The sequence below is a fragment of the Neopsephotus bourkii genome, unplaced genomic scaffold (genome assembly GCF_033783945.1).
Source record: "Neopsephotus bourkii isolate Nb327-2 ecotype Australia unplaced genomic scaffold, CSIRO-AGI_Nbou_v1 NB_1825, whole genome shotgun sequence".
In the NCBI taxonomy this organism is placed as follows: Eukaryota; Metazoa; Chordata; class Aves; order Psittaciformes; family Psittacidae; genus Neopsephotus; species Neopsephotus bourkii.
In genome coordinates this window covers 6,594,978-6,619,806 of record NW_026902298.1, presented here as the reverse complement: position 1 = coordinate 6,619,806, position 24,829 = coordinate 6,594,978, and the positions used below count along the sequence as shown (strand labels likewise).

The 24,829-nt window shown below is 37.6% G+C and overlaps 1 protein-coding gene across 2 annotated transcripts in view; it reads left to right on the top strand.

Annotated features, from left to right (window-relative positions):
* The window catches only part of SLC36A4 (solute carrier family 36 member 4), a 61,560-nt gene that overhangs the window by 15,984 nt on the left and 20,747 nt on the right, over positions 1-24,829 (top strand). For both annotated transcript variants that reach the window (XM_061343787.1, XM_061343788.1), the window contains 4 exons: positions 2,046-2,273; positions 3,402-3,500; positions 13,118-13,287; positions 17,166-17,335. In XM_061343787.1, the coding sequence (XP_061199771.1) occupies positions 2,046-2,273; positions 3,402-3,500; positions 13,118-13,287; positions 17,166-17,335 (667 nt within the window). The remainder of the gene's footprint in view (positions 1-2,045; positions 2,274-3,401; positions 3,501-13,117; positions 13,288-17,165; positions 17,336-24,829) is intronic.

Here is a 24,829-nt window from a genome sequence, read left to right as displayed (position 1 = left end):
AGCATGACTGCCATATGCAGTGATGTATGAGTGGAGAGTAGCAGGAGACTCAAAGTGATTGTTGTCCAGAATAGGAATCTGAGATAATATTAATTCTAATGTTTTGGAGACAAAGTTGGACAGACAGTGAGTCGTAGTCCATTGTACCACAATCAGCAGTAAATATGCACTGTGCTAAACAGCATATGAGAAAGAATGCAAAAAAAGTCCTCCTACTGCTTTGTATTTTGTTACTTGTTAGAACAGTTTTAAGTGATATCTGATTAATAAAAAAAATATAAAATCTAATAAAATACTTTCAGAGTGATGATAATGTTGGCTTGCACCTCAACAGACCAGTATAATGTTTACTGTCAAGTCTCCTACAGCCACTCTAAAAGGGAAAATAATGATCCTTACTTTTTATCATTTTAGCATTTTACTTCAGCTTTCTTCCACCTGTCAATCACTTTTGTCTGTTTTAGCTCTTCTACAATGTTAACCTTTCATGGATTCATAGGCTGGTTTGGGTTGGAAGGGGCCTTAAATCTCATCCAGTTCCAACCCCCCTGCCACGGGGAGGGACACCTTCCACTAGAGCGGGTTGCTTCAAGTCCCTGTGTCCAGCCTGGCCTTGAACACTGCCAGGGATGGGGCAGGTTCAGGATTTCATCTCTTTTCTTTCTTTGCACTTCGAGCAGCAGGATCTGATGGAGGCTCCTCAAAGTCATGACATTTCTGAGAATCCAGCTGGTATTTCAAGAATGTATTTTAGAACCTGAACTGTATCCTGCTGCTGTTATTCCTTTTCCATAAAGGAACAATGTAATTTGTTCTCTAATAGCTCATCATCAGGCTCCAGTTATTTGTATACATTGAATGCATGGTAGGTTGAATATTTATTGTAGCTGAGGTTTTCAATGGGACTTACGTGCTGAAATCACACTGTATTTCTTAGAATCCCCCTTACATGTTCGTGTGTGCAGGGTGGCTCTGGCTGCTGGTTGGTGCCGGCAAGCAAGTAAACGCATGAGACTGTTGTTAAGGTGAAAGGCTGTTAAAATGTATTTCTGTGTACTTTTTGTTTCTGTATTTCTATTTTAAGAATGGTGGGAAAGCAGGAAACTTCTGCAGGGAGTTTTACTTCATGTGGCATTAGGGAAGTAATTTGGTTAAGTGTTTGACATGTTGCTTGGGAAAGTAGAGTTATTGTAGCTGCGTGGATTCACTGGAATTCAGGTCGAAATGTATTTAGCTCTTTGCAACTTTCTTATTAAAAGCTAACAGAAGGTAAATGTCTTGTAAGTGACACTTAAGGTTCTTGCAAGGTGGAAACAGTCAGTGTTTCCATGATGACTGGTGTTCTCTGTTTTCATTTTAGAGTGAGATTTCTGGAAAACATGGTTGCAGAATTGCATCTTTTACCTTTCCCTTTTTCATAATGAAAAAAAAAAATCTATCCAGTGCTTTTTGTTACAGATGACAGAATTTTAAGTTAATTCTTCCTGAGTTTGTGGATTGTTTGAAACAATGAAAGTCAATTGTATATTTTTATGTATTTTTTTCCTCCTAGACTTGCAAAATCTGAGTTTTGGCCAATGTGCCAACTTGAATGACTTGATTACATACAGTTGGTTTTTCCAATATCAACTAAGGCTCCTTGCATCATGCAAGTCTCAAAGTGCCAATGATACCTTGATTACCAACCGTATCTCCAGTCTGTCCTTCTTTCTCTACTTTGGCTGCTATTCTTGGCCCAGTGTGACTGCCATGTTCAATGATGCGTTAGCAGAGTGACCGTATACTCAGTGCTAGCGCTGTTTGGTAGCATAGAATCACAGAAATCAGGTTGGAAGGTACCTCAAGGACCATATGGTCTGCTTTCTTGGCAAAGCATGACCTAGACTAGATGTCTCGGCACCCTCTCTAGCCGTATCTTGAAAGTGTTCAACACCGGGGAGTCTACTGCTTCCCTGGGGGGATAATTCCAATGGATAATTGTTCTCTTTGTGAATGATTTTCCTCTTGTGTCCATTTGGAATCATCATTTTTTTTAATTTGTACAGGTCCATGAAGGATTCTTGGAAAACAAGACAGCTCCCATAAATGTCAGTGCCACCAGCAGTCCTTCTGAGAAAAGGAGTACTGATTTACGAATATACATGCTGTGTTTCCTGCCATTCTTGATCCTCCTGGTCTTTATTCGTGACCTGAAGAGCCTGTCTATGCTTTCACTGCTTGCCAATCTATCCATGGCTGTCAGCCTGGTGATCATTTACCAGTATATTGTTAGAGTGAGTATAGAAACATTTATTGTCTTTTGTTTTCAGTGTGGCAGATTGTATTTGTTGCATGTGGCAGTTGGTCTCTGATAGATCCGATACTGACCGACAATTTCTGAAAGGTGGAATTATCTTGTATTTAATTTGAAGAGGTGCCCTATTACTTGACATGCTTTAAGCACAGAGTTCTACAGTACTTTTGAAAGACAGGATAATATTGTTGCACTTCAGAAAAAATATGTATTGTAACAGATTGGAGTCCTTGGGGGAAAGAATATGTGGATTTTTATGGGCTGCACACAGAACTGTCAAGGTTTTAATCTGTGGTCAATCTTTCTGTTGCAACAGAAGAACAATTTCAACAGCGATGTTTATGTCTAGTATTTCTCCAGTACAGTCAGAAAAAAATTAAGACTTCCCTTTAGGAATGCATTTTGCAAACTTCCATCTCCTGGGAAGTTGAATAGTTGCTGCATATTCTGGATTGCTGCTGTTTTTTTCGTATTTGGAGGCATTTCATAATGGAACAAATTAAACCAGTGGTTGTGAAAAAAAATCCCATGTAAAAACCTTTCCCTTTTTATTTCTTGGGATTTTTGAAAAGTGATAAGATGCTGTTGCATGCACAGTGTAGATAAGTGCTGAGTGACAGTATTGCTTCAGAAAGCTATCATGTGAATGTTATGAGTGGGAAGCAGAGAATTAATTACTCTGGTATTAATTGGTCTGTAGAAACTCAGCTTGTATTAAAAGGATTTTCTTTTGCTGTTGCTTATGGTTATGAGAATAACTGCAGTATGAAAGCAACACCATGAGAAGTTTGCAGAAGATTAAGCTTGAGGTGTGAGCTTTCCCTTTTATTTTAATTGATATTCACTCATACACACTAGTGTGATACTTTAAATGCATGATTTCTAGTGTCACTAGTATGAACACAGATTAAATATATGTGCAAGTGCCTGTGTGGGTGGGGAGGCAGCTATGAATGTGTGTAAAGGACTGAGTTTGGGATTGTAAATAGCCATGTGTGCACCACTCAGCATGTGCTGAGTTTTCTTTGCTATAGGGTAATGTTTAAATCTAAATTGTAAGATCAGATAATGCACTTTGCATAGCATGGTTTTACATTGTTTTCTTCAGGATATAATAGATCCACGAAAACTGCCTCCTGTGGTTGGCTGGAAGAAATACCCACTGTTTTTTGGGACTGCAATATTTGCTTTTGAAGGAATCGGTGTGGTAAGTGATTTTTACTGACTCTTCAGAATACCTCAATCTATGTTAGATCATGGGAGTTTACTGCTGCTGGTTTTTTGTTGTTTTTGTTGAAGCACTGATATGAAAAGGGTTAATTTATCTTATCAAATCAGGCAAAAGTTGAGGACATAACATCCCCTTCACAGGGGAGTTTGGTGAATACTGATTGCTACTTGGACACTTGGCACCTTCCCAAATTACAAGAATGCCTTTAGTTCCAAACAGATTGAGACAATAGTGTAATCATAACTAGTATCATCATATGCTAGATAATAATACAATACCCAGCTAATAATATGATGATACTATAATTACAGTGATTCAGCAGCTCAGTTTTAGGTGATGAGTGTGTAAAAACAGAAGCTTATTTAGCATCCTTCTTTTCCTTTGGGATCACAGAAGACAAAGTGATTTATTAGAAATGCATTATTCTTCCTGCTTCAAACTTGTCTGTAAATATGACTTGACAGAGCTGGAGATGATGAGAAAAAGAATAGAAATTTTTTCCAATTCATGTCCTTCTGACAATGAACCTCAGTTCCTCATCGTTTCCTGAAAGACGTGGATTAAATAGATTCATCACTCTGGAAGCTTGTTTTTTGAAAGTAGATAATTTTCAATCTCTGCTGTTTCTAAGGGCTTCGTGCTTACATCTCATGCTAGCAAAGTTTACAAGTTACTTGGCATTCTTTTCACATGTCATGTTTTAAAAAATAGCTGAAGAGGCTTCTGGGAATGGTAGGTCATAATGTCTTTGAACTGTTAGGAGATTATACACTTTATTTGTTACTAATACAATTACATGCTTCGGTAGGTGTTACTGTATGATTGAAAGCCAAATAAACTGCCCTTTCCTGCCCCTCCAAAACACAACAAAACAAAACAAAAAACCAAACCCAGACCAACCCCAAACCAGCATGCAGTTAATCTGAAATGATGGTCTGTCACTGACATAACACAGAAGAGTTTTCAAATCTCTTTTCTTTTCTGGAATTATCAGCTCTGACTTAAACCAGAATATTTTATCTTGGTGCTGTAATATCACTGCCAGAAGAGATAAATAGGAAAACCCTTTAACTTTTCTTATGTTGCAACAGTGTATTTTCACACACAGTATATTTGGATCTAATGACTGTGAGTCTGTTTCTCAAACTGTTCTTGACTTGTTTTCAAACTGTGAACTGACTGATGCAGCGGTTTAGCTACCATATATCTGAGTGTATCCAGACATCTTTCCTTTTGTCATCTGGAAGTTCCATCATAGGAAATCATTAATTTTCCTCATTTTGATTGATGCCTACAGGGCAAAAATCCCATGCGCAGTGAATCAGGCAGATTGGACTATACTAAGGTTGTTGCTCTTAAATTGTATAGTCCATCTGGGACAGACTACACTTACTATATGTGGTCAAATGCAAGTCATGTATGATAGGTCTGAATACATATCCCAGTTGTATCAGATGTGCTTATAGCACACAGGTGGGTGTTGTAGCCAGGAAATCCCAAATGAGGCTCCTGTGAGTCTCAGGAAAGCATGGAAGGCTTACCACTTGGTAGTGGTAGTTTATTACATTATAGGCGGAGAACTGATTTATAGTAATTATTTTCTGGCTCATTAGAACCCAACCTGGGGTGGGGGGGATCTAATCCTAGTACAGCAGTAGTAACATTGACTTCAAATGTAAACCTTTAAAGAATTGATTAATATTTCTTCCTTATATGCAGGATTATATTCATATGTCTCTGCATGTCCAAAATATCCCTGAGAAGCAGAGTGTTTGCTGTGCATTCTTATGCTGTAGTTGTGTGCACCAGAGGGAAGATCTGACAAAAAAAAAATTGGTTTTATGGATCTGAGTAATCAGAACTGAGCAAAGTTGTTGAAGCATGAAGTAAAAAAGATGAGTGAAGCAAAGAGAGGCGGACACTGCTGCCACTTCACATAGTTAATATTTCATACAATTCTCTGTGATTGATTTAATAACTAGTTATTACAGCTCACTAAGTTGACATCATAGACTGAGCTGTGATCTCTCTGTATATGTTTGTGACCTCTTGCAAATGTGAAGTGAAACAAGATTAGTTTAAAGTTCTTTCACTGAGATGTAAGCAAATGTGTTTTAACCCACATTACAATGGATTGAGAATACTCGTGTAGTCAGTTGCTGTTGTGTATCTGATGTGTTACAGCTTGTTACCCTGTGTCTTGTTTATTGTCATTCTTATGTAGGTGTGGTTGAATTATCTGGTAAGGAAAAAACCTTTACCATTTAGTTATATTGGCTTCTTAGTCTGTTCTCTGCCTGCAGGGACTCAAGATGGATTTACCTAATCTTAGTATTTTTGTTAGAGACTTGATTCTAGATTTTATTCTGGAATATCTTGGAAACAGCACTATTAATGTGAAGCTATCTGGACATCACATAAACAGAAGCCTTGCAGTTTTAATTTGATCAGAAAAGTTGATTGTGGCTGTTACATTTAATGCAGTAAGTTGGCCTTAAACAGTTATGAAGCCTCATTTTTCCTTGTCCTTGATTCCAAACATACATTATGCTAATTCTCATCTGAGAGCTGCCAGATTACTGAATGTATGAACGGGGACAGCAAATGAAATTCTGAGGTTTTTGGGCTGGTTAAATCATCTTAAACAGAATCTGACAAGAGAAGAAAAATGCCCTCGATGTGGTTTTTCTTCCATCATTGTTCTGTGTAAAATGGTTTTCCTGCTAGGAGTATTTAATGGTCAATTCAAGAAGATCTACAAGGCACAGTATAAAGCAGTGCACCTTAGCCACAGCAGTTGGGAGGATTTATTTTCAAAGACATGTAGTTGCTTTTGTTTTTTATTAACAGGGGAGTGGCTAATCTAGACAGAAACTGTCAGTTCATAATCCCATATTTAGTATGGAAATGTTTTTGTCTGGTTTCTTTGAACCAGATAATAGACTGCAGGGGAAATACTCTAGCACTGATTCTTTTTCATCCCATTGTTCCAAAAAGCTTTTTATATATTGATTTTTTGGGTACTTTTAGTTTAGCACTTGTCCTTATTTAAAGTATGACCGTAGTTCTTCAGTAACTATTAAAATGAGTGAGACTAATTAAATGGAGGAGTCCAAGTCCTGTTCACTATGGGGAAAGTGATTCAGGAAGGTGCAGTGATTCAGCAGGTTCCTAGTAGGATTTTCTTCTTGATCTTGATTGAGTATATTTCTCTTTTAGACAGTGAGTGTACAAACATGGGTTTTAGTTAAAATCTGTCATTAGTTTAGAACTGATTAGCTGTCCCTGTGTAATAAGAAAATCAGCAGTATGGGAGTAATTTGAAATATTGTTGCTTTGGCATAATTACAATGATTAATTGATGATATTAATATGATGAATTAAGCTGTTCTTACCTGCTTGCGAGATCAATGTAAACTCTTATTTGATGGCAGATTTGGACAATTTGTTATTTTGCTAAAGCCCAGACAGGTTGCTCATTTGTTGCTACAACTGCTACAGCAGAAATAAGGTTAATGCATGCTAAATGTTAATTCTAATGTTAATGCATGCTCAACTGTGTACCTGTAACAGGATTAAAAAGTGCTGCAGTCTGTTGCTTGTGCTCTTCATCTCTTTGCTCCCTATTTGAGTTGTCTGTAAAAATGGGGTCACTGCTTATTGATATAAGGTACCTCTTGCAAACTGTGAATGTCTCGGCAGCCAGGTGGTGATCATCACTATGTGCTAACAAGAGGAGCTGGCAGCAGGGCTACCCCATGATCCCTTAATATTGAGTGAGCAAATCTGAGAGCTCTGTACTGTCAATCTGGTGGTTATCAGTCAGTCTTGAGAGCTGCCTTGGGATTTCAACACTTGTAAGTTAAGATTTTAAAACAATTATGGTGACCTTGTGAAAGTTATATTACCTAGTGGCATCAATAAAGTCTGTGGAACAGTAGTAGCAACAGAAATGCAGGTAATAACTTTGCATAATGTTAAACTTGTATAATAACAAGTTACTCCTAATGAATGTTTCGTGGTAAAAGCCTGGTTGGCTTTCTCGTTAGAGGTATAAAATCCAAATCCAAATGTGGAAATGATATTCTAATGTAAGCATCAGAAGGATGGAGGATGAAATAGGTTCATAACATTTTAAAACAGATACTTTTTCTTCTCTGTTACATACCAGTGTTGTAAGTGAAGTGGGTTTGTACAATTGAGTAGGTTTGTGGGCTTTTTTCCTGTTGAGCGCTGCAGACTGATTAGTGAAGAGAAATTGTTTCTTTTTAATATTAATTTCAGGTTTGGAAAATAAGGCTTCTGGCATTTCAGCCTATAACTTAAAGACTGCTTTTTAAATTGGATATCACAGCTTTGCAGTAGAAGGTGGAGTGGTATTTGTATACGGAAAGACAGGCTCTGGAATCACATTAGGCAGCAGCTAACCAATTCCAGGAGATTTAGAAAAGAGAACATTAAGTGGATTATAATTCTAAAACATTGTTATTTGTATTTTGAAAGTGATGCAGATGAGGCTGTGAGGCCTGTGCCTTTGAGATAAAAGCCTCTCACTATCAAAAACTCTTCTGCCCAGATTAGTATTATCCTTTAAAAAAAATAATGAAACCCAGTGGTGTTCTTCTGTTGCTTTAAGACCAGACTAGATTTGTCAGAAGCAGACATTTAACACGTAAGATGACATCATCTAAATGTACTTGGGCCGTCTCTAGACTGGGATGTATCAGTTTCATTGGTATTCCTTTGAGATGGTGCACAGGCTTGTACCCTCAAAATATGAAAGATGGCAGTTCTCAGAGGATGTTTTTGCATTTGGAGAGGCAAGAGGAGGTGACTGGATTTAATGATTGCGGAGACGACCTACGACCTACTCTTAAACGTACATGGTAAATGTGAACCTTAAAAGTTGTGTCAGTAAGAGGCAGGTAGGAAGAATCTGAGAAGATTGCTTTTTGGAGTGATTGGAATTAGAATTTCAGAAGGTGGTATTCTGTAAGGAGAACTTGGCGTCTGGATTTATTTCTTTGGTAGAAAACTTTTATTACAAAAATTGATCTACTGTTACAGTTTGGCTTGCATCTTTCCGTGAGTAATAGTAGCCACCCATTTATTTGCAGTCATGAGGGATATGTTAAGGAAAATTAGATTGTTTATTGTGCTTGTGCAAAATAGTGATGTTCTATATCTTCCTCAAGAGAGTGAGCTTTAAAAGTGTATCTAAAAGTGGTGGAATAAAAGCTTGTTGCTCAAAACAATGTGTGAGACTCTCTTCTGTACAGTGACAGAGTTGCTGTCAAGGACAGGGAAGCAAAATATAGCAATGTAATAATATTATATGCTATGATCATTATTTTACTTGGGGAAACCATACTTTTTCTTTAGACAGCTCCCTAGTACACTGTAGGGCTGCAGATATACCTTTCAGTGAACAGATGAATTCATTAGGGACTTTGGCAGACAAGAAAGAATGGGCCAGGCTAGGGCTACATTGGTTTTCTGAGGATTCAATCTTCTGCCTTTGGGGGGTAGGTAGTAGAATTTATGTTTACATACCTTAAATTCCATCCTTTGATACCAGTTTCCTCAGCTGTTTTGCTTTGAATGAACAAACTTTGTTTTGTTGCAGTAGGACATGATTCTAGATGGGTATTTTTTTTTCTGAGTAAATATTGATAAATATATTGGTTTTAGTTTTCCAAAGTTCTTGCGTTGTCTGTACCTTATACTAAATAAACATCTATATAGCTCTCTCCTACATCAAATACTTACTTTAAAAGTGTAAGAGATGGAGGATTGCTTCTTTTTTGCCATTTTAGTGATATTTCCTAAAAAAGGGAAAGATGACCATCTATATGTAAACACTAAGCATGCCTGCTTTTAAGTTATCCATTACAAGATTAGTTTTTAGTGGTCGTGACAATTAAATCAGTTTATCTGATTATCTGCAGGCTGAATTCTCCTGTGGGGTTTTTTTTTTGATCCAGTAGTATAAAATGTACAGTAGAGATTTCAGATTAGAATCAGACAGACACCTTTAGCTTAGTTGTAGGAAGAGAGTGTAGCAGGATAGTCGAGGCAAGGAATGAGGAGGCAGTGGTATTACTGGGGGATGTTTATACCTACTTCATGCAGCTTGGAATGAAAGGGAGGGTACTTTGCCTAATGGATGATGGTAGATTAGCCAGGCTATTTCAAAGATGCATTTATACTTCTTTGTCAGTGAATGATGGGTATGTTTGAGTTTATTTGGTGAATGTAAAAAAGATGGATTATGCCTGTTTTGGAAATTAAGAAATCAAATGTACTTAGTTACTGAAGGGATCAAGTATGAAGTTTCAAGGAAGGTAATAGTGACATGTGCCAGTGTCTCAAAAACAATAGGGAGGTCTCTCTGAAACAGGTGACAGAGAAAAAAGATGTCGAATTTATTCAGTTGGGGATAGAGAAAAATGAGGGGAAAAAAGGATTATGAAAAGGATCGGTATTGTCAAAATATCTGATTTTATAGGTGTTTAGGGCTGTGACGTGACTAGTGTCAACTGCAGGAGAAAGAGCATGAAGGAAGCAAAAGCATGGAAGTTGGAAGCAGGGAAAAGACCCATTAAAAAAAAATCTTTGAAACTGAAACTTGTGTCATGGTTCTCTCCTCTCCAGCATTCTGCCCTTGGTGACCTTGCTTGAGAGAGAAGACTATTCCCCAAAGTTTTCCCTGACCATAGTATTTCTCATCATTAGGTTCTGCAGTGGTTGTATATGTGGTAACAGGTTATAGGTCTGAACAGTGTGGGAGTTACTGGACTAGCTTAATGTAACTGCTTGTTACAGCAGAAATTGTCATTTGAACAAGTGTAGAACAGTGTTGAAGACTTAGTGTGTGATACTGAATCGATGAACCATCCTTTTGGAGGCAAGATGTTATAATGTACTGGACAGAGAGAGAATCAGATGTTTGGGGTTGTTTTCTTTCAAAGCTATGCAGTCATCTAGGTAGGGTGTTAACTTTTTCAGAAAACCTTTTAGAAGAATTGAAGAGTGTAATTAATTTCTGGCTTCAGAAGAAAGGACAAGAAAGCCTGTTCAGCTTCAGGGTTCCAAAAAAGAAGCAATAAGACCAAAACTCAAAAGCATTCGTGAAAAGAACCTCATGGTTTTGGCATTCAGTTAAAATCTTAGGTTTTCTGAAGTTGTTGCAACAGGGACGAGAGAGAAATGTAGAGTGAAAATCTAACCAGCAGCTGCCCAACAGTGACAGTGTAAGAAAAAGCACTGGCTCATGTTGTACCTCCTGTCAGCCTCTGTCTCCTTACGAACACTTGAATGATCTTTTGGATCCTGACGGAAATTAACAACTTAAGCAGCAGGGAGTTTGTGTAATATATGTGTAATTGGTTGTTATTTGGCTTCGTGTTAATCCTGTGAGGTACACAACTTTCAGCTTGTCTGAAATACATTATACTGGATACCGCATAAAACCCAACTCAAGGTCTTTGCATAATTTCTTTGGGGATTAGTTCAGCCAAGGGAAGCATCTTCTGCAGTGACAGCAACTGTCTCAAAAGCCTACTGCTGCTTAGAGAGAGTCCTTGAACCTGGGAAGGCTTGCTGCTGGGTCTGGGAAGGAATGCTGTTGCCTGGTCTGAGTTAGGTAGGAAAGGCTGCATGAACATCCTCATCTGTTCTGGAGGCATATCTAGTCGTGATACTAACTTAAGGATAAGCAGGCTACTGATAGTACTATTTCTTTTTGTGTATCTTTTCCTTAGATTTACTATAAATGAAGATTGTAATGTTCAGGTGAGGGTGTTGGTGCAGGAACGTGTTTAGATGTAGTATGTTTTGTTTTGACCTACTCATTAGTGTGCATGAAGTGACATAGAATCACAGAGTAGTTTGAGTTGAAAGGGACCTTCAAAGGTCATCTAGTCCAACTCTCCCTGCAATGAGCAGGGACATCTTCAACTAGATCAAGTTGCTTAGAATGACATCCAACATCACTGATATTAATCGCTGAGCTTGATGTAATGGATAGTTAAAAAGCGAGGGTTAGTGTGCATAACGGGATTGTCTTGAAATGTTTTTTAATGGGTTTTTAATTTTAATTAAGTCTTTGTTTTCATGGTGAAACGTGGGCCTCCAGACTGACTGGGTTTAAATGCAAAAGATAAAAAATAGTAGTACTGGCAAAAATAATAATAATAAAAGAATATATTTAAGTGCTTCCTCTGGGCACAAATACATTGAACATAATATGCATCACTTGGACTTTGTTTTCCTCTATAAACTAAGTTTTGGATAGATAATTGTATGATAATGTTGACTGCCTGCAAAAAAGTTTGTTAAAATGTAAAAGGATTAAGAACTAAAAAATAAAATATAAACAGCTATTAAGGACAGAATAGAACAGTGGTTGTAGGCTGCCTGTGAGGAACTATTGAGTGTCTGAGCTGAGTGATTTCTCCTGGATGAGATCACAGAAACACAGACTGGTTTGGGTTGGAAGGGACCTTAAAGCTCATCTCGTTCCTACCCCTCGCCATGGGCAGGGACACTTTCCACTAGACCAGATTGTTCCAAGCCCATCCAACCTGGCCTTGAAACACTTCCAGGGATGGGGCATCCACAGCTTCTCTGGGCAGCCTGATAGGGAGATATTAGTAGTATTTTCCCTAGATAAAGTATTCTTGTCTAAGGGCACTCTTGTCTAGGAGCATCCACATACTTTCAGTTTGTGTTTTAATGAAGATGTAAGAGGATCTGTTATGCTGATAAAATTCAAGCTGGGAAGAGCAGTTTATTTCTTGGTTTTCCTGTGTTGCCTGGATTTTTTTCTTGGAAGCTAAAAACTTAAGTTTTTAAGTGTTTTCAAGAACTTACTAGGGGTATTTTTGTGTATGCCACATAGTGCATGTAAAAGCCAGTCTCTCCAGCAAACTGCATGAAGAAATGGTTATAATGCTTGTGTATTCATATTGAATTGATGGCAAGCCCATCAAGGTCACTTGGCTATAATTCAGGAGCAGAGCACCCAAGGCTACATTTATTAAAAAGCAGTGCTTAGTATGCCTTGTCCTGTTTCTGTCAGAAGAATGGAAGAACGTGTGGGTCTGTATTCTGGTAGCCACGGAGTCAAGCTTTGCTGCTGGGAGAGCTGAGCCTGACTGCTGAGCATGAGGTTGTGTGTCAACCATGTGCATGGTAGGTTTGTCTGTGATGGAGACTGACAGTGCAGACATGCCTAATGAAAAGAGAATTACCCTTGGATTCTGAACTGTTCTGTTACTAAATACTGATGTTATTCATTGCCTACATATTTTAATCTGGACACCATAATTTTCTCTTGTTAGTTTTTTCTAACCTATAAATACTGCTTTATGTTCTCACACCATTGCTATTTTCTGACAAAGATGGGTGTTTTTCAATAACTGAACATTTCTGTAGGCTACATAGAACATTGTGATCTTCCAGGCTGTAAAACATTATTGTAATCTTACTTATTAATAATCATCTACATTTTGGAAATCTGCTTTGAAAGGGGGGAGAAAAGTAGTTTTACTGTAGGTAATTGATGTAATTGATTCTCCTTCTATTTCCAGGTACTTCCATTAGAAAACAGAATGAAGGACACCACACGTTTCCCACAGGCATTAAACATTGGCATGGGAATAGTCATGACCTTGTATATCTCACTGGCCACTCTGGGGTATCTGCGCTTTGGGGATGAAATCAAAGGCAGCATAACTTTAAACCTGCCACAAGACATATGGTAAGTGCATACATGACTTAAAACTAGTAACCTAGAAGGCAAAAACCTTGTAAAGGTTGTTGCATGCTTCAGTGCTGTCATGCTTATAACTGATACGTGCTCCAACTCTTTTAAAAGTGTACTATATATGCTGTCTTAGTGCCTTCCACAGTTGAGCTATGATCCTAGCCAGCAATTGCTTGCATGTTAAAAGGAATTGCATATGGAAACAGGTGAATGATCTTTATAGTAAAATCTCTAGACAGAGCTAGTTCAAGGTTTATTGAAGGAGGGAGTATGTATTTGCAACCAGTTCTGAAACCAGCTAGTTTTATCTTAGATATCCTTGTAATACAGTGGCCTTCTTTAGTGGAATCACTGAGTTTAGCAGGTAAACTGCTGGAATAGAAGACATCAAAAACTGAATAGATTAGTAGTTCACATGCAAGTCCATGAAGAGTGTATAATGATGGCTTCTTATCAGGAAAATGAAGCTTATGCTTTTCCCAGGGAAGTGGTGGAATCACTGTCCCTGGAACTGTCCAAAAAAATATGTACCCTTAGTGCCATGGTTTAGTGATGGACTTGGCAGTCCTAGGGTAAAGGTTGGACTTGATGATCTTAAAGGCCTTTTCCAACTTAGTTGATTCTGTCGTTCTATGCCATGTCTCAGAGGTATTATAATTTTTATTTAGCTTTTTTTAATGATATGAGAACCCCACATGCCACATGCTGAGGAGTCACTGAAGACTATTTCAACTGGTGCATTGTTAGTTCTGTATCTGTCTATGGATGGATATATACTGTAACTATTAATTTAAATATAACTTAATGTTTTTAGTACTTTTATATCTGGCCTAAAATTAGGTCTATCAGCAGTGCACAAGTGTGAAAGCTGAAAAGTATTTCAATGTTTTCATTCTGACCAAGTAATGCCTTCGAGGTTATATGCTTGCATCTTGCTGTTTGATGCTTCTTGTGGTAGCATTGTGAAGTATTCATTCAAATAATGTTAATCAAAACCTGCTTTGCTGAACTGAATGCTGACTGGTGCTCGTGGTTGATATAAGTAGTGAAAAGTTTGTTTTAAATGATAGCTCTATGTTTATTTGTGCCTTAAGAGAAGTGCTTTTAGAAAAGGATTTAGAGGAATGTGGAGTAAGGTGAGGTTGCTACTCACTGTTGCTTTTTGTGCTCATGCAAGCAACAGAATGAACTTTATTCTGCTGTAATAATTTGCTTTATTCTGCAGTCTAACTGGGCTGTTCACATGTAAGTTTCCAAATATCTCTTGGCTACAGGGCAGATGTGATGATAAGATATTTATCCTCATGGCTTTACAGGCCTAATGCAAAGAAAGAGATTATAGAGATGGAAACTGATGCTCTGTAGGTGGGGAATTGGCATTTTAAGTTTAATAACCTCAGAGCTACTCAGGGCACATATGTAGAGATAACAAAGTCATCTGTTTTTGTCTTACCCTGGATAGTTGCCCAGAGCACCAAACAAAATTAGGAGGAAAAGCACCTCAGTGGTATGCCGATGGGTTGTGATAGTATGACTCTATTGCTGTGCAGTACTGTGGGTCTCCCTGGTAGAGTACTGATGAGCAAATGTGTGCAATTAACTGTGCTAGCAAAACAGGTTTCCAGTGAACCATATGACAATATTTGGTTACCTCATCCTCACATAAAAAGCCAGGAGTGGCTGGATTTAACTAGAGAAATGCAAGTAATGGGCAAGTTTTAAGAAGAAAGTGGTCATGCCAAAAAGCCTGCAATGCAGCTAAGCAATGAGATTGGCTTATGTGTTTAATTCCAGCTGGACAATCCCTGTCTTAAAAATAAGCCTTTCCCACTAAAGAAAATTTAAATCCTGTGACGCAGTTGTATTTGATGTTCTTGCATATGAATTGACCAGAAGGCTTGCACAGCCCTTAGACCAGTTAAGTCCTTAAGTTTAATTTAAATAGAGGTCTTCTCATATTCTTAAAAGCATTCTGCTAGATTGGAGCTTTCTGAGAAGATACTTGTTGCAGTTCTAGTTTAGATTGTCTTTTGGAGTGCAAATTGTCACTCAACAGAATATATTAATGAGAATATGTTGAAAAGGGACTTAATGAAAAGATTAGTTTTCAGCTTGTTTTTGCTGATCACAAGGACATGCAGTGATAGAACAAGGGGGAATGGCTTTAAACTGTAGGAAGGCAGACTTAGATTAGATGTTCAGAAGTTCTTCACTGTGGGGATGGTGAGGGGCACCGGTTGCCCAGAGAAGCTGGGCACCATCCCTGGAAATATTCAAAGCCAGGTTGGATGGGGCTTGGAGCAACCTTCTGTAGTGGAACGTGTCTCTGCCCATGGCAGGAGGTTGGAACTGGATGATCTTTAAGGTCCTTTCCAACCTAAACCATTCTGTGATTCTATATATGGGTTATTTTCCAACAAACATAGAGAGGCAAGATGCACAGTTTAGGCTGTCAACTGTTGCAGGCATTTTTTTTAAATGCTTTCCTTATTCTGTGCCTGAGCCTCACAGATGCTTTTATTATATGTCTTACTGGGGTACACTTTATAAGAGGGTAGATGTGAACTTTTTTCCTTGACTTCTTTTGTCTTCACCTTTGATATGACACTTTTTTTCTCATAAATAATCATAATTTACTCCAAGGATGGGGTTTTCTGATTCTGCACAGATCTGAAAAAAGCCTGTATAAAGCCGGATGATCTGAAGTCAGTTAATATTTTTGGAACCATCAAAAGTATTTTAAACCAATTTAGGCAGAAAGAAGTTAAATGGAGCCTTATACTGTTATAAAGAAACTGTCCACTATGTTTTTTGAGCAGTATGCATTTTCTGAACATTTTTATGTATAATCAGATGATATACAGGGTGCAGTACCCCTAGAATGGAAAGAGATTAATGAGAATAGAAACACTTACCTCTTCTTAAAATGCAGCTTGTGCCTTTTACCAGTCTCTGTAGAGATGATTTTGCTTTTTATGTAACTGAGTTCTTAAAGTGGTGCAAGAGAGCAGCTTGTCTGTCTGGCACAGAATTTAAAACCATCCTAAGGCAGCTTTGCAAGAAAACAGGCAGTATCTTAAAAAGTAAATCTCAATCCCCAAAACATTTGTCTTGTTACAGCAGCTCTAGTTCTGTATAGTAGGAAAGACATTGCTGCATCAGAATGAGCTCTCTTCTATATTCTTTTCCCAGTTTCTTTATATCCTGCCAGTCCGCCAGTTTGGCACAATTTGCGCCTTGGTACTCCTTTGTACTGCTATAAACCCTGGGAAATACTGTGACATGGCACAGTCATTTAATGGTGTGTTGTACCTAGCAGTTTTGAAGAGGAGAGCGTAGACAGCAAAAGCAAATATGGCTATGGGTGATTTCTAGCTGTCCCAGGAACTCCTTCCAATTTTAACAAATAGAGTTTCCTGAGGTGTGTTCTTTCCAGTGTGAAAGATCTTTTTAGGAACACTTTGTGAACATGTGGAATTCTGGAGGATATTGATATTGGTCTTTAAAGTGTCCAGTAGTTACCGCCACTGTGAAATGTGTACAGATTTTATTTGATATGAATTTGGAATTTTCTTTTCCCAAATAACTGCTGGCTGTTTAGCATGTTCTTCTTTAAGTTTATTCATTTATGATTGCAGTAATATTTGTTTTGGTCCGTGTTTTTTTTGGTCAGCCTATCTTCTGCAATTTCATATATTCAAGTGAATATATTCATATTATAACTTGCAAGCAGGTAATGTTATCTTCTTGTTTGCTGCAAGGAAAATATGTATTTATACATATATGTATATATATCCTAAGTACCATTAGGAAGCTTATTTTTTAGTGAAGTGTTCAAAGCTTACATGAACTTGTGTAAATGTTTTCAACAGGTTGTATCAGTCTGTAAAAATGCTGTACTCCTTTGGGATTTTTGTGACCTATTCAATTCAGTACTACGTCCCTGCGGAGATTCTCATTCCAGCTGTCACCTCCAAAGTGGAGCAGAAGTGGCAGTTACTCACTGAACTTGTGGTGAGAGTGCTGTTGGCCTGCTCAACCTGTAAGTATGTGCAGAACATATGTAAAATGTTTACTGTTACATGTTGTTGGGTCCCGCTTATTTAAATGAGTACATGTTTGGTTATTTATTTTTCTGGAGGCTAGTAAACCTGAAGTTTTGCTTCAATGATACAGTGTTTTGACTTTCACAAATGAATGAATCTAACCTTGTGTTTATATTTTGGTCTCACTTTCTTTAGTAGGTGTGACCAATTATTTGACAACCATCTCTTTTGCCAATAATACTCTAAAGCTGACACTTGAACATAATTTTCTTAAAATGAAAGGTTTTAAGTAATAGTCACACACTGCTGTTTCATGTCAGCATTTCTCTATGCAGTGCATACTGCTCATGGAGAAATCCTTTTTCTGCTTTGTTGGTGTCAGGATTAAGCCTAAAGCATCCTGCTCTGTACCCATAAAATAGTACTCACAAACATGGATGCCTGGTCATAGTGCTCAAGGAGGGCCACTTTAGGTGCTAATGCTCCAAAGTAGCTTTGTATTTCTGCTGTCACTGCCGGTTACTCATATTGTTTTGCTTGCTTGTCCCCTACTCTTCCCATCCCTCCTACTGTTTCCCAGCGTTTCTCACAGCTAGTCATAAATACTAGTAGGAAATAGTGGTGTGCATTGAACAGTGAGCATGGTCTCAACTAGTAATTGATATTCCTGAACTGAGGAGGAAGTTTAGGTTTGCCTTTACAGCTTTCATCTAAAGTGCTGAACAATATAGGAATCCTAGCTGTCAATTCAGTCTTTTTTTTTAGAGTGGTTTATACAAATTGCACGCATGCACTATCTGTAATACTTTTTCACCAACAACTGTGTTAAGTTCCTGTGCTTAAGCTCATCTTCTGTTTGTCATTTTTCAGTGAAGCACTTGTTTTGAACAGAATCGATTTAAATAGTGCTTCGCTTTAACTGAGTGCAGAACATGGTTCCTAACAGGATTCAGAAAGTGTTTCTCTAATAGAAAAAAAAAAGCCCAAACCTTTTAAGTTTTAAAAATGAAATGGTTTTGGTATCAGTGACAAAATCTGTTGTAATGGCTGGACCATTCAGGGGTCATACACTGATTAAAGGGACTCAGCTTGCTTGAAACTAATTGTCTGAAAAGGGAAACTTCAGCTGTGTTGCTAATAATGCGTTAGCTTTTTGAGAGAAGAGTTGAAAAGTCAATTATTACTATTTTTCAGAGCTTTTGTGTTACTCAAAAACTAGGTCATTGTATCATTGTAGCATGTTGGAAACTTTGCTGGGGAAAAGCATATCTGGAATGTTTTGTCTGTTTGTTTGTTTTTCTGGGGGCATGTTTGGTCTGTTAGGCTTATTTTAGGTAAGGACTTGACAAATGAGGACTTGCAGGAGGATGATCACAAGGTCAGTCTTGGCTCACTGAGCCATTCCCAAGAAAGCAGTTTCCAGGAGAATCCAGTTCAGTTTCAGGAGGATCCAAAATCAGAATCAGTTTATTCCAGGATAAATCCAGTTCTCTTGTATCATGGTATCATGCCATGATCACGACACTGCCACGAGTCATCATGACACTGCCAGGTCTCGCTTCCTCTTCCCTAGCTCCCAGTGCTGCTGCACTTCCTCTAGGTTAGCAGAATTCCTGTCTTCTTGTCACATTTCTTCCTTTGTAACCTTTGCTAGACCCCTCTGTCTTTGCTGGATTGAGATCAGATGCCACATTTTTGTTCTGCACAGTTCAGGTCTATTTCTGTTCACCTCTGTTTCTGTGAAGTACCGTTTTTCACTCTACCGGTTCCTGCCCATGATCTTGCTAATTGCATCCTCCTTGCCCTTTCAGCTCTCTGCCTCCAGTTTTGCTATTGTCGGAAAAGCCACTCAAATCTTGTTCTGTGTTTATCCACTGTTTATCCAGTATCCAGAAACCTGTTGGGTTTTATCGTTTCTACATTTAGTTTATTTTTTATCTTTATTTGTATGCCTTCCCCTTTATTTTATGCTTTATTTTTATTGTTGACATAATCATTGTAATATCAGACATGGTGCCAGAAGATTTTTAGTATAAATGCATGGAATCAGCCTTTATTATTATGTGACAAATAATAAATTTGACACAACATATTCCAGATCTGAAATCTAAGTGGTATGGCTAAGAGAGCTGTGATTATGTGGTTTATGTTTCTTTTAATTACTCCTATTTGCTAGCTACAGACTGTATTTCTTATTGGAATGTGGAGGCAAAATGATTCCAAGTACTTGCTGCAAAGTGCACCGCTGAGAAGTAAGAGCTTAATTTTAAGACCTGGTGCTTAGATGTATAGACTAGGCTAAAAGAATTTATTATTCAGTTCATTGTAAAAGGATACATTCTAAAAAGTGTGTAGAGCTTGATTTAAAATTTTGATCTTGTTTTGTTGACATTAAGAAATTATGTGTTTTGTGGAAATACCCAGTAGCGTTAATATGCAGCTCAGAGACCTGCACGAGTTTTGATTACAGAAGCACATATTCTAGATTGGTCACTGTTTTGGAAAAAAGGGTAATAATTTTGGATATCACTGTTTAATTTAAAGCCCTGTCTGTACAGTGAAGTAATTTTTAATATATATTTTCTTTTTAATAAATTCAATCCAAAATAACATTTAATAAGCTAGAAGGGAATTGTGAGGCAGCTAGCTGAGGCTAAGGAAAGGTTAAAGCATCATAAATGAAAACTAATATAAATCATGTTTGTGGCTCTATTGAGCTTGATATCTCAGATCTTAATTCTCACACAGCTTTGTAGCAAATAAACTGTGGAGTAGTGATAAATTAACCTGCCTCCTGAGGGTACAACTGTCTGATGTGGTATTATGAAGAATTGTGAATTGCTTGGCAACGTTAACATCTGTTCAGTGGAAGAAAAGGGACCAGGACACTTTGTGTTTTGGGTCGTGCTGGGCATCTTTCTATGAGTCAGTGTTTTAGAAATGGCTTCCTCCTTGCAGCTCTTTTCTAATTGCTAGAAGGAGTTGCCATCCCATGTAGCTCCAGTTTTGTCCACTTCAAAGTGGAGAGAAGGCTTGAAGTGTCAGGCACATCCATGTTGATTATGAAGATGAATCTAGTGTCTTATTACCCTTGCTGTTTTGTTTGTGTATTTCAAAATCTTCCTTTTTCTGTGTTGCATTTACAAAGTTTCAACTTTTAGCTACTATGATTGCTTTAGCTTTTGTCTGCTAGGCGTAAGGATTCTTTCTTACCACATTTTTTGTTCCACATGTTAATGCAAGCAGGCTGTAATTAATTTACAGTTGGTGTACTTTCTGTTAAACTGCATAGACTGAGTGTAGGAGGCATTTTCTGATACTTGTTTAAGATTTTTTTTTATGCAGAGTATAAAAGAATACTAACACACATACAGTCCCTTTCACATCTGCCAAAACTGAAACAGTTTTCAGTACAAACCAATAACTTACCTTTCTTTACTTACATTGTTTTATGTTTATGACCATGTTACTGCTTTTGGTTGTACTATCAGCCTCATGTTCACCTGGGTAGCTGCCATGGCTCTCAAGACGGTAAATCAAAGTCTTTTGCTCTAGATGAGGAGGAGCACTGAGTTAATGCACATCTCCCATAAACGTGGGTGAGAACTGTGCATCCCACCAGGTTCTCAGCAGGGAATGAGCCACTGCCTTATGCATGTAATTTTCCAGTTATAGTCTCAAATAATACCAGTTGTAAACACTTCTTAATTACTCATTGGTGCAAACAGCTTTTGTTGAACATCTGTTGGTGACAGTTGCTGAAAAGTATCATGTATGATTACTTATTTGTAGGACAAAAACTAATTACTCCTAAGTTCAAATGTGTTATTACTTGCTGAAAAGATTATCAGTCAGACTTATTGGTAACTTTTAATTTGGCCTGACTGTAGCTCTGCTGTATTGTTGTTTAACATCTACATCAAGTCTGTTTTGTCCTGTCAGTTGTTCCAGACTTGTTTGATGCTGCCCTGGAACCATGTAGATTAAGTATGACATCTCCGCTTTAATACATTCCAAAAAGAAAATTATTTGGTGAAGGCCTATTATACAGCTCAACTGTATGAGGTATTAGGGAAGAATAATAATGCTCTGTTTCAAAAAAATGGTATTTGTTTATTCTGATTTTGTTCCTTTTGTTTATGAGTCATTTAATAGTCCATACTGCGGAATATGAAGAAGATTATACACGGCTTGTTTGCGTGTCTTCAACTCTAGCTCTCTCCGTTAGCTTTTAAGATGTGAGTTAATAAAGGCTGTGCATTGTGACAGACTTCCAGGGTCTTCCTGGCAAGTGGATCTGTGTTAAGTTTTTATTTCTTTTGCATGTGTAGTCTGTCATCTCTGATTCTTTATAGACACTCTATTTACCATAACTACTTCTCATGTCCTTTAAGACTCAACCATACTTATTATGGTTGGGATTTTGAGACTGTAGATTTTCTACAGAATATATCCTTCATTTAGGGCATAGTATGAATAGGGCTTATTTAACAAACTGCAAATCACCCTTCAAATCTTGTCTGGAAATGGAATAATTTCCAAGGTTATTTTTCTTTACACTAGCTTTTAAATACACTGTAAACACAAATGTGTTTTCAGAATTTCTACAGGTAAACTAACAGGTAAGAGTTAGGATGGAAAATCTGAAGTTAGCTGTGTTCTTTCATTATAAAGTGCTCAATTTTAAACATTTAGAATACGATTCTTCAGAATAATTGGCATTACGTAGTGTAAGCCAGGTCTTCGTGTGGGTTCAAGGCAAATTCTGTTGCCATTAGGTGCATCTGCAAGTGTGCTGCTGCAATCTCCTCACTTCTGCAGTCTCCTCACTTTTCCCTTCAAGTGCATTTGTTGTGTTTGGTATGTAAGGTTCACATAGAGTTTATCATCTGTTGCATACATGCAAGACTTGTATGAATTAAGAATGAGCTTAAACTCACAGGGGGAGGATGGTGTGTAATCGTCTAGTTAGGTCCTCATGAGCCTTGTTACATTTACAGGTACTCTCATGCTGTCAGTTACAGAGATCCTACAGTGTTTTAAGTATCAGTATCTTTAATTCAGTCATAAAGCGTAAAGTTATCGTAAATAAATTCAGCCACAAAGCATGAAAGTCTCTCAACCAGTTTTAACTATTGGAAGATTATGTATCTTGGAATGCAATTTGTCTTGCATCTCTCTATATATGTTTGCATCTAAATTGGTTGTGCCAGCTCCCACTACCATGAGATGAATTTTAATCAACGTGGTTAGTGGAGTGTAAGGGCTGCCTTGCTTTCTGAATAAGAATTTTGTATTTGCTTAGGTGAATTGTACCCAAAATTTAATTTACGATGTTGAATAGATCTTTACCTAATATAATGGAACCTACACAATGAGCTTGTCTCCAGGCACCAAGATTTAGGTGAGAAGAATTCAATTCTCTTTTTTTGATATTTGTGTAGATTTCCTCCATGGCAAGAGCTGAAGTAGCTTATTTCTGTATTCCTGTTTTTCTTTATTAACTTTATTCACCTGAGAGTCCTGAAGGAGGTTAGCACTAAAATGCAAAGCTGTGTGTGAACTATTACTACCAACGGCCTCTGTGCCATGGGACTGGAAGGCTATTGATATAATTTTGGTGTATTTAAAAAAGCAAAAAAAAAGGTCTAGTGGCGATGGACCTGGGAATCAGACCTTGTGGATAGCGGAATGCCATGGCAATGATGAGGAGCTATTGAAGGAGTTTGCAAAGAGGAGAAGCTTGCAAATAGTGAATGAAATTCATTTTAAATAAATCGTTTGGTTAAGAAAAAAAGAGGGGAAAAAGTAATTTCAGTTGTTCTTACAACAGTGCTGGGCTTGGAAGTACCCAGTAAAACTTGGGATCTTGGAGTCAAGAAGATTCTGAAACCATCAGCTCAGCAGCCAAAAGGCCAGTGCAGTTGTCAGAGAACAGGACGCCGGGCATCATTTTGCTGCCATAGAAAACTGCTTCCCACAGCTTTAAGTACTGGTGCAATTCTGATCTCTGTATTTTGACAAGGGTGTACTGGGCTGAGAGTGAGTACAGGTGAAAAAGCAAGTTTTCTCTGACTTTAGCTCAGGTTTAGCTCTGTGGGATTCAGTTTCTTATTAATACATGTTGGTAAATAGATCTCTCTTTAAAAGGCATTTCTTGGCAACAAAAAAATACCTGATGGTACAGTGCAAAAAAACCCAATACAGTAACTATTTTTTTCATGTTACTATTACAATATTTATTGGCAATTATTGGAGGGATAAGAAGATACCTTACTTTTGTTTACTTTTCATTCTTTGCATTAGTGGGGTTTTTGATTTGTCTTTATTAGGTGGTTGAACCCCAAGGAAAAGGTCAGCATAGATAATAAATAGTCTGTTATGCATAACTTTGAGCACTCTATTTTTGCAATGAGAGAGCTGGAATGACAGTAATGACAATAAAAATAAACACACAGATTATTGTGAGCAATTGTTTCTGCTCAGACACTGTCGTTCTGTATAACATAAAATTACAGGGGGTAAGCACAATAGAAATAATTGCTATGATTAAATAGGAACAAAGGGCTTGATAGAAAAGCAAGAATTCATTATTACTGATTTAGTTACCAAAGTGCAGGGTAGCATTTTAAATTCACTAAAGATGATGAGTCTTCAAGTTCTCTGTAACAAAGGAGTGTATATAATAAGAAAACAGCATGATAGGTATTCTCAAAAGGATCTTGGGTCCTGTGGTTCTCAGTGCTGCAACTTGAATATAAAAGCCATGAACCTGATAGCATTCATGGAGCAAGTTCAGATCAATTCACAATGGTGAGTATTGTCCATCTTACTTGCCAGGATATAGAATCACAAAATGGTTTGGATTGGAAGGGGCCTTACAGATCGCATAGTTCCAACCCCCTGCCACAGGCAGAGACACCTGCTGTTGTTTTGGTCATTTATAGTTTACAGTGTAAAGACCAAGACTATAAATCACAAAAATAACAGGTGGTATCAAAAGCACGCATAATAACTAAAATTATAGTTAAACTTTTTCCCTAACTGGTGGTACGTTTGCAGAGCAGCATTTCATGCACTAAATTATCAAGGCAATTTCAGTAAATGTCTTTCTTCTACCTTCAAACCACTTTTCTTTGAGCTGCTTAAAACATCTATAGTATTTACACTAATAAATTTAAACAAAGCTGCTTGCTGAGATGCCAATGGCAATATTTTTACCTGATACTGGAGAATTTAGAGGGCACATGTATTCATATATATATGTATAAAAGAAAAAATATAAAGTTAGGCTATAGGGAGAAAAAATGTGACCTATTTTGAGTCGTGAACAAAACATATAATCTCCCTCATAATTTGGAACTGAGTTTCTTACACAACAGCTTTTTAAAATTACTCAGCTGGGTAATCGGGTATGTAATTCTAGTTCCCTTAATTTTATAACAGCCTTTTTCATCAATACAGAACTGTAAGGGAGCAAAGTATCATGC